Source organism: Panthera onca, chromosome B4 (assembly GCF_046562875.1).
Source record: "Panthera onca isolate mPanOnc1 chromosome B4, mPanOnc1 haplotype 2, whole genome shotgun sequence".
Taxonomy (NCBI): domain Eukaryota; kingdom Metazoa; phylum Chordata; class Mammalia; order Carnivora; family Felidae; genus Panthera; species Panthera onca.
Genome location: NC_138345.1, coordinates 134,045,426 through 134,061,410, shown reverse-complemented (window position 1 = coordinate 134,061,410; position 15,985 = coordinate 134,045,426). Strand labels below are relative to the sequence as shown.

The following is a 15,985-nucleotide window of genomic DNA, read 5'->3' as shown; positions in this document are numbered from 1 at the left end:
TCAAGTTTCTTTCATTTTATTTTAAGAAGGACAAAAATTGTTATTAAAACATCTACATTATTATCAAGATACTAGACCTTATGAATATTTAATATTAAAGTGTGGTATTCTTAAATTTTTAATACACAGACATTTTAAAAGGACCATTAAATTGATTACTGCCCAGCTGAGAAATGCAGCGTCCCTCCTTCGCCCTACTCCAAAGGGATACTCACATTGGGGGCGCCTGCCCCCCGATCACTATGTTTAAAGTATTGTCCCTGCCTGCTGGCAGTAGGCACGGGCCCCTGATTCAACTCTCCAAGCCTCCCAGTCAGGGTCATGACTGAAATAATCTCCCTCATCCTTCAAAGTGTACTCCTGTCCCCAGGCCCCCCACCTCTGGCCCTCTTCCCAACCCTGTGGGGGATCCAGCTTTGGCCAGGCCAGGGAGCCCCAGATCCCAGGGGCCCCTGGATGGGTAACATGCTGAAGAAGAAAAATCTGGACACTAATCCTATTCTTCTGGGCAGGAGACAAACACCAATCATTTTCTTTCCTGGAGCACCACTGCTCTCTCCCGGCAAGGCTGGAGTGGTCTGGAAACCGGGCCCAGGCGAGGCCACTCCTGCCCTTGCTGAGAAATCACCTCCAACCCATGGCTCCAAGTCCCCGAATCTGAAAAATCCCTCTTAATTACACACCAGGATGGCTGCATTTTCTGGCCAAATTCTTTATCTTTAGCCCTCATTAGAAGTGATTCCTTGGATACCACACACATATATAATATTATATAGAGCGATATATTTAATACCTGTGTATATATGCATCACGGGGGCGACATATATACACACTAAAAACGAGGCTGGTGACGACAGACTGCAACACCACGGATCAGGGAAAACAAGTGTCATCGACATTCACAGCCACGGCCCCCACCTCGGGTGTGGTCTCTCCTCCCCTCCAGCCACGCCACCAGCACGATTCTGCTGGCCTGCTGGGGGAAGGGGGCAGGGAGAAGAAAGGATGCATGCCACGATTACTGGGAAAGGCTGGGCAGTGACAGCAGGAGGAACAAGGTTCTCTGCGTCTGGGGTGCCCATAATCACATCATTGCTCACTATCGATCCTTGCTTGAGGAGAAATGAGGGGGATTCCATTCTCTTTGTCTCACCCCCCACCCCTGACTCCAGCTGTGGTCCCCGGTTCCTTCCGGGGGGCCCCACTTCTTGTGCCAACAGTGTGGGGCGTTCTGGAATGTCTCAGGAACCAGGGGAGGCCGGGTCTGCCCACGGTGGGTGGGATGGAGAGGAGGGGGTGCACGCAGACAGGTCAGACGAGAGGCATGGGAAAGGGCTTGGTGGCTGGAGGTAGGGGCTGGGGGTCAGCTGAGGTCCCAGGCAGCTGGCAGGGCCGGGAATCAGGGAGGGCTGGGACAGACAGGCGTGACTGTATGTCTGGGTCCGGGGAGAAAGGGATGAGGGCCATGTTGGGTCCTCAAGAAAGAGGAGCTGTGTCCCATCCTAAAGTGACCCATGGTGCTCAGCGATCCTAGAGTGGCCCATGGCATTCATCTCCCTTCTCTCCACGTTCCCTGACCCCCACCCTTCCCCTTCTTCCCAGTGCATCATGCGGGAGCCGAGCCCACGGGTGCCCTGCCTGTTACCACCGCCCTGAGTTGGCGTGGGAAGCAACTTGCTGCTACACTCGCTACGACCATCCTCAGGAGGGGACCGTCCCCCTACAGGGTGCTGCCATGACCAATCCCCTGAGCCTCCCTTCTTCAGCCAACAAGTTCCACTGCCTGGAGCCCCCCGTGGCACACTGATTCAGAGACTGTCATATCCCTGCCAAGAGCCTGGAGGCTCCAGCAGACAACTGGCCCTGAGCCTTTTGACTAGTTTGCCTCTGGCTTTACCTTGTGCCGTGGGCGGGAGACCCTGAGCAGATCACCCCTCCCTTCCAGGCCTCAGTCTTCCTATCTGCAATAGGGGGGGCTTGAGCTGAGTCATCTCTGAGGACTCTTAGGACCTAAAGTCTACATTTGGTGCCTCACAAGGGAGGAGGGCTGGGCTGGTGGCCGGACTGGAGAGGCTCTAGAGATCATCTAGCCCAGCCCCTCCCACTCTTCCAACCAAAGGGGAAACTGAGGCCCCAGAGGGCAAGCGACCAGTATTGTGTTCCCAGCTCCACCCTGGGGCTGCATTTTAAAGCTAATTGGGGCCGCCAGCCCTCTGTTGTGTACTGATCTGCCCCCAGGGAGGTGGGGATGAGGTGAGGGTGGGGCAGGGAAAAGGACCCTCCTGCTGCAGATTCAAGTGGGGACCCCAGGCTCCCCAGCCCTGAGCTTTGGGCCCCCTTTAGGAGCAGACAGAAGTTAAAGCTGTAGGCTGAAGCTGGAGGGGTCAGCCAGGCCCCTCCCTCCCCAACCAGGAGAGCGGGGGCTGGGGGTGTCTGCCCAGGGTGTTCCAGCAGGACGAGGACCCTGGGACCGCTTAGGGCTACAGCACACGCACCTGGGTATGCACACAGGTGGTGGGGGCAGAGAGGACGGAGGACGGACGGGGCCCCAGGGGGCCGGGGGCTGCCTGACGAGGGCGGCCCCCCGCCCCCAGCCCTGGCCTGCCCTGGCCCTCCTATCAGGACCTCTGTCCCCACCCCCGCCCCCTGACCCTAGGACTTCACCCGAGGCCCACAAATGGCCCTATTCCCCAGTGACAGCGGCAGCAGCAGGGGCTTCTGGGGCGGCACCGGCGGTGTTCCCATCCTCTTGCAGCAGGAAGTTGTATTTGCCAAAGTCGTCGTCCCGCGGGCACAGAAGCATATCCTTGCGGGCCTTGGCCAGCTTCTGCTTCAGCACCTCACGCCGGTCCAGCCACTCGGTGAGCTCCTCCTGCCCGTGAGCGCAGCGGCACTTGTCCCCATCTGGGCAGGCCTTGCCCTTCTGGAGCCTGCGGGCAGGCAGCAGGAGGCTCACTGCCCAAGCCCGAGCCCTGTCCACCACGGGCTGTGGACCTCGGGCCGGCGGCTCAACCTCCCCTCGCAAGACAAGCCTTCCCCTGGGCAGCCTCGGTCCTGGTGAAAGCTGGCACGTCCTAGCCTCCTCGAGGATCTGCCTCAGGGCTGCAGGCAGGGGTCTGGCAGTTCTGAGCCCACCCCGTCCCTCCCCACCCCGCTCCTGCTCCCCCTGCTCCTCACATCCAGGAGCAGCTGTTTCAGGACACCACCCTCTGCACGCTGTCTCCAGACCCCAGGCTCATCTCAGGCCCACCCTGCAGCCTGCCAGGCTCCTCCAGGCCCGCCATGCCCGCCCCACGGGTCCCGCCCTCCCCGGAGCACCTGTCGCAGAGCCGGAACTCGCCCATGGGGAAGCGGTAGGCCCAGCCACTGGCGTCGCTGTCGGACGTGAAGACCTTCTCCTTGTGCTTCTCAGACTGGATGTGCTGCTGCCACTGCTTCTTGCTGTTGCTGTTTTTGCCGCAGAGCCAGCAGTGGTAGCCCATCTGGGGGCACAACCGCCGTGGGTGCCCGTTCCTCGCACCTCCGCCTGGACCGCTCTCCCACCCCACGCCCTCCCAGGCCCGGCTCAGACCCGGGCCCGCGCACGCGTGAGGGGGTTACCATGATGTCGGCGTAGTCTGTGGGCATCTGGATCTGCTTCTCCCCTTCCCGAGAACTGATTGGGGTCCCTTCCCCTGGTTTCCCTGGGTTGTGTTTCTTTAGCCACATGTCATAGGTCTGTTGCATGTCCAGGACTGGTGGGCAATGGAGGCCAGAGTGCTTGGTGAGAGGGGATTCTTCATCCGTTCTGCCCCACGACACCCCCTGGACTTGGGAGCTGGGGGCATCCCAGGCCTTGCGGTTGGGCGGGCACGGTCGGGGGCGGGGGGCAGGAGGAGGGCCTGGGTGGTGGCAAAGGGAGAGACAGCAGGTGCTCTTGGGCCGACTGATGACTCGGGGTGTCTGGCAGTGAGGGGACACTGGGCCAGGCCCCCACCCTGCCCAGTCTTCCCACTCACTCTTGTTCTCCTTCATGAATGTCCACATGTCCCTCTCCTCCGGGCTGTGTGCGAAGGAGCAGTTCCCCACGTACTGGCACTTGCGGCCGTTCTGCGCGTGGATGCAGAGCTGCCGGGTGGGCGCGGGGAGAGCCTGCTGAGCTCCCCTGGATTGTGTTACAGCCCCAGCCGGCAGGCAAGCCCTCGGAAGGCCCCTCAGCCCCCACGTCTGAGTTCCCACCACCACCCTGCACCCCACTCCTGGCGCTCACATCGTATTGCTGTGGGAAGTTGCGAATGGATGGCAGCGGCCTCACCGACACCCATTTCCTCTTGGCCTTTGACATCACCAGAAGGACCCGCCGCTCCTTGGTCCAGCTGTAGGGCAGAGCAGGGTGGGGGGGAGGGGAGGAGATGGTTGGGAGAGCTCAGGGCAGAGCCTCGGGCTGTGTGAACTCCACAGAGAGCCCCGGCCTCCTAACTCCCGACTCACGGCGCTTGGGTGGGCTCCCCACCCCCCACCCCGGCCCCCGAGTGGCGCCTGGCTCACCAGTGCCGGGCCTTGGCACTGCAGTACTTGAGGTCTTTGTCAGGCTCCACCACTTGCCCATTCCTCCAGCACTGGCCACACACAAACTTCATCTGCAGGTCGAAGGTGCTGGGCCCGTGTGTCCGAGGGGCACCCTGTTGGGGAAAGGGGCTGGTGAATCCACAGGCACCAGGGCTGAGGCCTGGGGTCTGTCACGCAGGTGGCCTCCAACCGCGTTAGAGCCACCTAGAGCCTTAGAATGAGCCAGTCCGCTGCCAGAGGGAAGTTACCTCCCCACCCCAGGGCTCATGGCCTCTCAGTGTGGGAGCCAGGCCTGGGACAGGGCTCCAGATTCCTGACTCAATACTCTCTGCCTTATCCAGCTAGTCCCCGTGGGTCTGCTCTTTGCAGCTGCTGGCATTTCCCTGAGCGTGGCATGCTTTTGCACATGCTGTTCCCTCTGCCTGGAATGCCCTTCCTTTTTGCTTCAGGCTTATTCTGGAAACTTTCAAACCTCAGCTCAACGACCACACCTTCCCCGGGGCTCTGCTAAGTGGCAGCTGCCCATCCTAGGGGCTCCCACAGAACCCGAACTACCTCATGTTGATCAACTTATCTAGTTACAAGGGCCGGGCCTGTGGACAGCAGGGCCCAGGTGGGAAGCCACTTGCACAGGAGCCGGCCGTGGAACAGACTTCTGGGCAGCCTTGGATTCCCTCCGGCCCCACCCTGTTCACTCCCCATCCTCTGCTCCTAGCCCTTCCTTTGCAGACAGGAGGGCCTGGTCTTCTGCACGTCTGGGGTGGGGGTAGGGGGAGGGGGGGGGAAGTGGCCACCCAGCCTTGTCTTCTGCCACTTTGAACCCCCTCACCCAGCTATATTGGCTAACCTATGAGCTCTCCTGTCACCTTGAGCCTCCCTGTCCTCCCTGGAGCCTTAGATGTAGGGTTACCCCTCCGGGCAGCCTTCACTCCTCTAGGCTGGAGGGCACATGTCCCTTCCCATGGGAGTACTCTGTGTCCCTGGCACTACCTAGCTCAGGGCCTGTCTTTGAGCAGGAAGGGGCTCTGTCCGTGTGTGTGAACTGAACCCTGGCCTGGTGCTGGAACACTCGCAGCCTGGCTTGGCCCCAGGACAACCCACACGTCACCTTGGTAACAAGGTAGAGGCATGTTTGTAGCTGGGGCATGGCCGGTGCCAGAGCGGACAGTAGGTTCTCCATGTCACTACTGATTTCTAGGTGTTCCACTGGATTCTTCCAGAAGCCTGAGGGAACTCATTTCACAGGTGGGGTAAGTGGGGACTGCTCTAATGAACAGCCACGCCACTTCACTGGCCTTCCCTTTCCACAACCGCACAGCCTCACCAGCTCCTTGCTGCAGCCCTGGGGGGTAGGTGGGTTTGTTCCCACTTGACTAGATAGAAGCAGAGGCTCAGAGAGGTTACTAATCCCCCCACAGGTAAGTGGCTTGAGGACAGGGACCTGGCAAGAGGCGGTGCTCATGCTTCTTTGTGGGATGGCACCGCTATGGCACCGTGGGCACTGGGCCTCAGCGGTTCCCACCCTGGCATCTCATTCTCGGCCTCACGGTGCTACTGGCCCTGCCCTCTGATGGCAGCCAAGACCCCTCATGCCCTGGTCACGGCCAGGACTGGCACAGAAGCCCTGTTCCTGAGCCAGGCCCAAGGGTGGTATCCGGGGTGGGCCTTGGCAGCAAGAGTGGGTTGAAGTCAGTCATGGCACCTTTGGGCAGCCGGGCCTGCCCCCATCTCTGGGGACCCTTGCAGCAGCCCCGAGTAGGAAGAAGGGGTAGAGGTGGTGAGGACTCCGAGTTCTCTTAGAAGATAACACTGCAGATCCAACCTAAGCCCCTCACTGTTTTCCAGCCGGGATCCTGGCCAGGAGCAAAAAATAAACCACACGGCAGGGAGGGGGAGAGGGAGGGGAAAAGAGGATTGCACAGGAAGGGGCGGAGGAGGGAAACAGCCAAGAAGATGAGAGAGAAAGAAAGAAAAAGGAACAGAAAGAAGGACTAGGGAGAGAGAGGAGGGAAGTCCCAAGGGGGCCAGGCAGCCCCGTCAACCAGCCTGCCCTGCTCCCTGGCTCACTGCCACACCCATGCTGGCCTCAGGAGGGGCTAGGGGCCCGGCCTTCTCCCAAGCTGACTACTAGCTGGCCTGGGGAGGGGGTCCTCTTGGATGGCACAGGGGCCTCAGCTCACGCTATCTCTTGGGCCTGAGATCACCCCTTCTGTCCCCACTGTCATCTATGGCTATAATGATCCCTACCTCTTAGGGAAGCATATGAGGATCGGGATGGCACAGGGCCTGGTGCAGAGCAGGGACCCAGCAAGCTATAGTTTGGTCAGCTTCTGTACCCTCACACCTACCCTGGGAGATGGGAGGCAGGATTATGACCCCATTTTATGGGTTAGGAATCCTCAGGGGTGGCAGGAAAGGTGCACAATTATGGGAGGGCAGAGTGAGCTCAGGACGAGATGTCAGAGAACCAGGCATTTACTCCACTAAGTGTGCCCCTGGGTGAGTCTCTAGCATGTTCTAAGACTCAGTTTCCCCATCTGCAAATGCCACAGCTCACTTCCTCAGGAGCAGGATGAGGATCAAAAGAGATGGAAATGATATAATCAGTAGGTGAAAAGTTTGAGGAATACCAGGATATTTACCTGGTCTCAAGGTATCTCCCCAGAATGTACTTATTAATTACAAAGGGGGGAAAATGTAACTTCACAGGAGAGAAACCCATACAGTAGAGGCACCTTTAATCAAGCGATCACCAGTAATGGGACAAATTGAAATGATGTGCTTCCTGATGAGTGAACTGAGAAGAACATCACCTCTGGGGTTTGAGGAACCATCAGATAATCTCAAATGCTTATTTATTTTGAGAGAGAGAGAGAGAGAAAGAGTGGCAGAGAGAGAGAATCTCAAGTATACTCCAAGCTGTCTGCATAGAGCCCAACACGGGACTTGATCTCACGAACTGTGAGATCATGACCTGAGCCGAAATCACGAGTCGGACACTTAACCAACCGAACCACCCGGGTGTCCCTGGCTGGACCTTTTATAAGACAGCCGCTCCTCCAAACCATCAATGTCATGCAAGACAAGAAAGACTGGGGGACTGCTCTAGATTAAAAGAGACCAGACAGCACAACAAATAAATGCAGTGTCACTTGGGACTTGGGGACAATTCACAAAATCTGAATAAATAGGACATCATAATCTGAATAATCACACCGATGTTAGTTCTGTGATGCTGATAATTGTACTGCGGTCATTATGTAAGACAGTGTCCTTATTTTTAGGAAATACACACTGAAGTTTTGGGGGATGATGAGGCATCATGGCTACAACTTATTCTCAAGTGATTCAGAAAAAGGTAGGTTATAATTGTAGATAAGTGTCTCTGTGTGGATGTACACACACACCAGGACAAAGTGAGAGTGGAATGTGGTCAAATGGTTCATGTCTGGGGAATCGAGAAATGGGTATACATGAATTCTTTGTACTATTCTTACAAATTTCTGGTAAGTCTGAAATTATGTTCAATTGAAGGAATGGGGAGTGGCCCTCAGGGGCCTGATGCCACCCCCCGCCCAGCGCCGACCCAGGGCCTTACCAAGCTGCTGCTGGCCTTCCCTGCATGGGCCTCCGTCTGCTGCCAGTATTTCTTGGATTCCTGGACAATGTCTTCGTGGGTCATGCCTGTGGAGGGCGGGACCACGTGCAGGTGTCCGTGAAGCTCAGTGAGGAGAAAGGCGGGGCATCTCCAGGTGCCACGCCCAGGCCCAGGCCCAGGCCCCCACCCCCCAGATGGGCCCTGCCACAGAAAGACGTGGGGTACGGGGAGAGCACTCACGCTCTCTGGGCCTGTTGGTTCACGTGCAATTGGGAATGGGGGACCTGCTCGAAGCCCTCCCAGGGAGCAGGAGCAGAAAATGCAGCCAAGAGTGGGAAAATGCAAGAGAGAGGCTGGCCCTGCGGCATGGTGTGGGGGCTCTCCTGCCCTCATGCTGCTCCGTCTCTTGGGGCAGCTGCTCAGCACCCTTCCTCGACTTGAGGTAGCACCTCTACCTCGCTCAGTGGGGCCTCAGGCCTCACTCCTGCTTGGCAGCCGCTAGCCCAGTGGCTCTTAGGGCTCCGTGCCCGGCCCAGCCTGGCTCCCTAGCTCATGGAGGGACCCCTGCAGGTCAGCAAAGGGCAGACATCCCCTGGTGGCCCAGACCCTCCCACTCTGACTGTTGACGCCGAGCCCACCCTCGGAGGTACAGCGTGGAGCCTCTTCGTGAAGCATACCCTGCTCCCATCCCCTCCAGTCTCTTTCTCAGACTGATTTCCTTTCGACCTTGTCCTAGGCCTCCTGCTCCATGGTGGCTGCTTGTCACTGGGGCTTACTCTGGATCAGGCACTGTCCCTGACACACACTTGCTGGCTGATGAGTCCCAAATATTCCAGCCCAGACCTCGGTGGTGAACTTCCAGACCTCCACATCCAGCTGCCTGCTCAACATCTCCACTTCCCACACCGAGCCCTGCTGTGACCCCCCCAAACCTGCTCCCCCTACAGCCTCCCCTTCTGGCCACTCCGTTCTTCCAGTGAGTCTGGCCAAAAATCTTGCAGTTGCTTGATGCCGTCCTTTGTCTCATGCTTCATATCCGGTCCGTCAACAACTCCACTGGCTCTACCGTCCATGTATCCCCAGAATCTGATCACTCCTTCCACCCTGCTGCTGTCACCCTGGCCTGAGCCACACCTTCCCTGGGCCCCCTCTGTCCACCCTCACCCCTCTATTCTCTACCCAGTAGCCAGAGCGAGTTTTTAAAAATACTGATCAGATGCTATCTACCCACTTAAACCCTCCAGACCCTGCACATCCTATCTAGAACGATCCTAACTCTATGTACGGCCTAGAGACTTGTACACACGTGGGTCCTTACCTACCTCTCAGGCCCTCCTCCCCCCATATGCTCAGCCACTCGGCTGTCACAGCCAGCCTTTCTGTACCAAGCTTGCTCCGGCCTCAGGGCCTCCAGCTTTGCCATTCCCTCTGCCAGGCATGCTCCCCTTACCCTTCCTTGCTCAAATGCCACTCTCCTCAGAGAGGCTTTCCCCGACCTTCTTATCCCAAATGCCCCAGCCTGAGTCCCTCCCCATCCCATTGCTCTGCCTTACTTTCCTCACAGCACTGAGCACATCTGAAATTACATAACCCTATTTCATCAACTCTAAGAAGACATCAATTGTTAGATGCGCCATTATTTTATGTTACACCCCCCCCAAATGCTAATTAGATTACCACATGCAGTGGGGGATGGGGGGGTATGTGCATCCTCGAACAGATGGAATACGGGATTTATTACCTACTTGTTGCACTGCCTGCCTTGCCCCCGCTTACAGATATCAGATGTTCTCTGAGAGCAAGGACCTCGAGTAGTCTTGCTCGGTCCCTGACACAGAGCAGGTGCGCTCGTCATCCTATTAGATGAATGAGGGAGGGAGTGATATCTTTTCATCTCCTCAGCTCTGAGGTGGAGATTAGGATCACCAGTTCACGGATGAGCAAACGGAGGCTCAGTGAGGGGGAAGTGACCTTGCTGATGACCAATCAGGCAGCCCGGCTCTGCCCCCTCTCCCTTTTCCGTGTGTGTTTCCCCCGGCACGGCTTGGATAGGGATCAACCCAGGACCCTCCAAGCCTGGAAGCTCCCCGAGAGCAAGGCTTTGTGTCCTCTGTGATGTCTGGGGAGCGCTGGCTCCTGCAGAGGCACCCCTTCCCCCGCTAACTGCCCCTCCTGAACTCGAGTCCCCCTCTGCCGCCTGCCACGGGCCGGCCCATCCACCCTCAGCCAATTGTCGCCGCCCTCTGCCCGCCCCTGCCCAGCCCGCTCACCAGAGTACTGCTGCAGCAGCCAGACTTTGAGCTCGATGAAGCTGTGGGCGAAGTGGCAGCTGTCCTCCCGCAGGCAGCCGTAGCGCACCTCATGGCGGCACACGTCGAACTGGAAGTGCTCCTGGAACTGGCGGATCTTGGAGTACTTGAGGGAGGTGGAGCGGACGATGTGCACCAGGCACCTGGCGGGCATGGGGGCGGAAGGCACAATGCAGTCTGCAGCCCCAACGCCCCCTGCCCCCACTGCCACTATTCTGGACAGGGCCAGTCTCCCCGGTGCCGGGCAAGCCTGCGGGGAGAGGCTTCCCCCTGGGTGTTCCTGCCCTAGTAACCACTTCTAGAACACACCACCACGATAGGCAAGACATGGGGATCCTACGCTCGGCTGTACGCTTCTCCCCTGGCCTCCAGGCAGGGTCAGCTCAAAGGTGGAGCCGCCAGCAGGAGGGCACAGATGCCACCTGCTATGAGGCTGGGAGAAGGGAGGGCCCGTGGATGGGGGAAGGGGCAGGTTCCCCAGCTCAGTGCTCCAGAGCCACTCCTGCGGCCAGGGGAACGATCATGGAGCATCTCCCCTGGGACAGGAATTTTAATTACGCTCACAGCAACCCTAGCAACTTTACAGACAGGGAAACCAAGGGTTGCACGCAGGGCATAAAACAGGCATTGATCAGGCTGGGATCTGAACCCAGGTTTATCTGACCCCAGGGCCTGGACTTTATCATCCATGCTGGGGCACAGCCAAGGGAAGTCAGAGGGAGCGAAGGTTGGGTGCCAGACCTGACTCAGCCCCTACCACTCACTGTCCAAGGCCAATGTCACGACAGTGGAGGGCACCAGATGGGAGTCGGAGATGTGGCCTCCCACGTGCCTGTTGCGTGAGCTACTCCCAAGCCTCATCAGTACAACAGAGACTGTGTCTCCTCCCTCGCAAGACAGAGGAGACCATTCAAATACCCGAGAGAATGCCTGGAATATAGATCTCAATAAATGGGGTTTCGTCCTTTCCAGGTGAATGCTGGATTCTGCCCCTTGCCTTGATGCCCTAAGTCAACCCTCTGGCCTCAGTTGCTCCCCAGGCACCCGAACTACCCCAAGCCTCTGTGTGCCCCTGCTCCCAGGCCCGGGCTGTGAGTCCCACTCACTTGTTGTTGTGGAAGCTGTGCTTGGCAGCCAGGTTGGAGCAGACAGACGGGGAGTCCTTGGTGCCTTTGCTGATGATCCGGGGCTTACTGTCAAAGCAGATCTGTCCGGGGAGAGGGTGGGCTGGGACCTGGCATGGCCACCCGGGGAGGGACAGACTGGGTCCCTGCAAGCCCTGCCCTGAGTCAGGGGAGTGAGAAAGGGAACCCCAGGATCTGTGGCCCCTATCTCTCTGGCTCTAGCTCACAGCCTGGACTGTGGCTCTCTCTGGTCCCCCCACCCCAAATGCCTGGGGCGAGGGGGTGTAACTCCAATTCTCTGAGCCCGAGTTTCCTCAACTGTAAGCTGGGGTAACCATGCCCGCTGTCCCATGGGTTCACTGTGAAGCTCAGAAAGGACATAACAGAATGGCGAGTGCTTTGAGAGCACATGCAGCTGCCAACTGGGAGCGGTGATTCCAGGCTGACTGCTCTGAAGGGAGCAGCTGGTCCACCTGCTCGAAGAGCTGGGGGGAAGGGCCGGCCATGCAAAGGGTCGGGGTTGGGCTGAGCTGGACCAGCAGCCTGGATCCGGAGCTCTCACTCCACGGACGTGGGCCTGACACTGTCACTGCCCTCATCATGCTCTGATCGGGCGGGGGGAAGCAGGGGGCCAGCAGGGTCATCTGGGGCAACTCGGGGAAGGAACTAACAACAACTTGGTGGCGCTGGTGGGATCAGAGTGGAGCCTCGGAGGGTCTGAGATGCAGAAACACAGGAAGGGTACTCCCAGGACAGGAGGCAGCCTGGACACAGGCAGGGGAGTGGGTAGGAAGCTGTGATGGGCATTGGAGTCAGCACAGTGAGACAAGGAGGTGTGGGGAAGATGAGTACTGAAAGCCCCCGGCGCCGAGCCTGGCCTTTGATGGTCAGAAGGAAAGAGGGGGTACGATTCTCTCTCTTCCTGGGCTCAGTTTCAGCCTCCCCCAAATGAAGGGACTGGATAGGATCTGGGCTCTAGCATGCTAGGGTCCAATGGGCCTTTCTGACAGTCCAAGGACTTACTGATTCTAAAGTCAGGCCTCCCAAAGCCACGGTCCCAAGACGGACATTTTATAATGGAGTGCACTGGGGAGCCCCTCCCCCAGCCCCATGTGTGCCATTGACCGTGGAAGTGGCAGGCGAGTGGGCAGATACCTCACAGAGGAAAGTGAAGATGCCCTGGTGCTCCTTAAGGAGCTTGGCGATGGTGAGGCTGCCACGCTTGACGCCCCCCAGCGGGTCAAAGAGCAGGTCACGGTTGAGGGTGCCCTTCCGCTCCTCTGTCCACACGTCGATCTCCTCCTGATGGTAGGCGAAGGTGCAGTTATCCCCGTACTTACAGTCCTGCTTGTTAATCATGTCTGCAAAGAGGCAACAGGACACACGTTCTGCCAGGCGGGACGGCAGCCTGCAGAGCTCCTGGGACCGCCACTGCGGCAGGCCGGGCCCAGGTTCATCTCTGCCACGGCGGGGGTGGGGGGGGGGGTTGGCCTGCTCATCACAGGACTGGGGAGGGGTCTGGCAGCAGAGCTGGGGGAAGCCCTTCTCAGGCCAGGTCCCTTACTTTGCTCTGCACCTGTGTTGGGGGGAGGACCTGTTTTTCCATCTACAAAGCATGCAGTTACCCCACCCCACCACCTCACAAAGCCGCCTTATGTGGGTCGGGCAGGATGAAAGGTAGGATAAAGGGCTTTGGAGAGGAATACAAGCCTCTACATAAACAGGAGGGGTGTTTCTCTTACTATTCACCAGGAAAATACCATTGGTTAAGGGCCTAGGCAGATTGGGCTGGGATTCCCTGGGATTCCTCAGCTGTTGGTCCCATAAACAGAGAACTGGGCTGTTGTGAGGGTTAAGTGAAATAATAAATAAAACCCCTGGGGACCAGGAGGGCCTGGCGGGCTCAGGCGGTAGAGCGTGCGACTCTTGATCTTGGGGTTGTGAGCCCAAGCCCCACGTTGGGTGTGGAGCCTACTTTAAAACAAAAAACAAAAAACCGAAAAACTCCTGGGGACCAGGGAGCTGGGAGGGCAGCAGGCTCACAACCCAGAGCCCTGCCATTTCCTGGGGGCAGGAACTGCTTTTCTTCCTTCCTCTCCCCTGCTCACGCTCTTTCTAAGTCTGCGCTGCCCCATCCTGCTGCCAGGCTGCAGACACACGAGGACAAGTGAGCCGGTGCACAGACGATCACCACTGGCTGCTCTGTGCTGGAACCAGTCCTGCACCCCTTGGGGAGCCCTGCAGGGAGTGGCTTCCTAAGATCTGGGTGCCGCTTGACCAAGTTCAAAGGAGTGTGCAAAGGAGTCAGGATTCAGTGTATTTGGGGGGTGGTTAGGGCAGAGGGGGGGACTTGTAAGGCTCACAGAATTTGGACTTCACCCACACTGGCCAGGGGACAGCTGAGGCCTTTGAGCCCAGGAGTGACATGTCCTCAAGATCCTGCTGGGAGGACAGCGAGCTGGTCCAGAAAGCCTGGGGCTACTGCCATGAGCTGGGTGGGGGGACAAAGGCAGAGCCTCCCAAAGTCTCAGTTTCCTCACGTGGAGTTGTGAGGAGCGTGATGGTGCGTACAGAAGGGTGGCACGATAAAGCGCTTTACAAGGTCATGACTGTTCACGCAGTGCCACGTAGACTGTGCCAAGACGCTTGGTCGGGAAACAGAAGACCCCGAATAAGGTATGTGACAAACGTCCGTCAAATACTGGCCAAATCCACATGAGCCAGAAGTGAGGAAAATGACAACATAAGCAGCTTTAAAAGCTACTGTTATCCACTCTATGTTAACTGACTAGCATGTAAATAAAAACCTAAAAGTGATACTGAAAAAAAAAATAAATAAATAAATAGGGGCACCTGGGTGGCTCAGTCGGTTAAGAGTCCGACTTCAGCTCAGGTCATCATCTCACGGTTCGTGGGTTCAAGCCCCGCATCGGGCTCTGTGCTGGCAGCTCGGAGCCTGGAGCCTGCTTTGTATTCTGTATCTTCCTCTCTCTCTGCCCCTCCCCTGCTTGTGCTCTCTCTCTCTCTCTCACACAAATAAATAAATAAACTTAAAATAAATAACCAAATAAATAAAAGCTATTATTCATCAAGCCCTTTACTATGTGCCAGTCTTAGATGCTTTATGTGGATTCTCTCCACATCTCTCCAACAGCCTTTGCGACCCCGCAGGGACAACCACCACGCTCTGTGAACTGCTTGACCCTCCCACTCAGCAGGGGCTCCAGCTGGAACGGAACATCCCGAATATTCCCACCAGTCTGTGGAGCTGTCGGGGTGGGGAGCTAGATGCTCACTCTGGTGTGGGATTCATCCTCGGGGAATGGCCACCCGTCTCCCCGTGATGAGGGGCAGAGCCCAGGTGGGCGTGAGAGGAGCGAGGCCCCGGCTGTGCCGCCCACCCCTGCCGCAGCCCACCCACCTTTGCACAGGTAGTAGGAGCCCACAAAGCTGGTCTTGGTGGGCCGGGGCCGGATCCGCTTCCAGGTCTGGTCCTCGGAGCTGCGGAGCCGGCCAAGCAGGAGATCGCGCTTGCACTTGTGCTCCAGGCCCTCCCGGTAGGTATAGTCACCCGCCCTCGGGCCTGTGGGTACACGCGGACAGAGACGAACTTCAGATGTAGAAATGAAGGGTGACAGTGGACAGGCCCAAGCCATGGGAACTGGACTCCTGCCTAAAAACACACCTCCTTCACCTGGGCTTCCTGCCAGTTCCTGCCACACTCTTCCTGGCCACACGTTCCCCGCAGGCAGGTTGAGGGGAGGCCCCCTCCAAAGCACCCTTTCTAAGGCACCCAGCCCCCTTCCTGACCCTCCAGTGAGCCAGACATTTTGTGTTTCCCTAGAAGGTATCGTGAAGACAGTACCTGGCAGAGAGCAGGCCAGCCCCTTTCTGGTCCTGCCCAGCGTGGCACTGCCCCGATTCACCCTCCCCCGCCCTGCTCCTGCCAAGTCTTCTGACGCAGAGCCTCCTCTGCCCTGACAGTGAGGAATCAGCCCTTGCGGGGACCCCGAATGACCTGGCTGTGCCAGCACCAGGTGCATAGCAGTTCATGGGGCGTTTGTCAGCTTCTCAGCGCAGGGGCAGCGGGCGTGCGGACTGGGGAGGCAGTCCGAGGTCCTTGTGAGGAAGAACTTCGGCGTGGGCATAGCCATCCAACAAGATGGCGCTCTGTTCCCCACCCCCGCAAGCCCCTGGGAACTTTGGTGAGATGACTCTCATGGATGACATGTACGTGGCAGGGGGATGAAGGGGGAGGTCTTGTAGGGGGTAGACGACAGCAACTAGACAACCTCTAAGGTCCTGTTCACCCTAATACCCCTGAGACAGAGAATTCTAGACTGCTAAGATTTTTAACCCTGGCATCCCAAGAGAGTATCCCATGAAAACTTCAGGGCTTGTGGCAA

The 15,985-nt window shown here is 57.9% G+C and overlaps 1 protein-coding gene across 1 annotated transcript in view; it reads right to left on the bottom strand.

Annotated features, from left to right (window-relative positions):
• ZC3H7B (zinc finger CCCH-type containing 7B) overlaps positions 1-15,985 on the bottom strand; it is a 61,887-nt gene continuing 45,902 nt past the window's right edge. The window contains exons 13-23 of the mRNA XM_060656230.3: positions 15,001-15,162; positions 12,735-12,940; positions 11,562-11,662; positions 10,417-10,598; positions 8,147-8,232; positions 4,528-4,661; positions 4,250-4,355; positions 3,999-4,107; positions 3,601-3,734; positions 3,319-3,482; positions 1-2,930 (exon numbers count right to left, since the gene is read on the bottom strand). Coding sequence (XP_060512213.2) covers positions 2,684-2,930; positions 3,319-3,482; positions 3,601-3,734; positions 3,999-4,107; positions 4,250-4,355; positions 4,528-4,661; positions 8,147-8,232; positions 10,417-10,598; positions 11,562-11,662; positions 12,735-12,940; positions 15,001-15,162 — 1,631 coding nt within the window. The 3' untranslated portion in view covers positions 1-2,683. The remainder of the gene's footprint in view (positions 2,931-3,318; positions 3,483-3,600; positions 3,735-3,998; positions 4,108-4,249; positions 4,356-4,527; positions 4,662-8,146; positions 8,233-10,416; positions 10,599-11,561; positions 11,663-12,734; positions 12,941-15,000; positions 15,163-15,985) is intronic.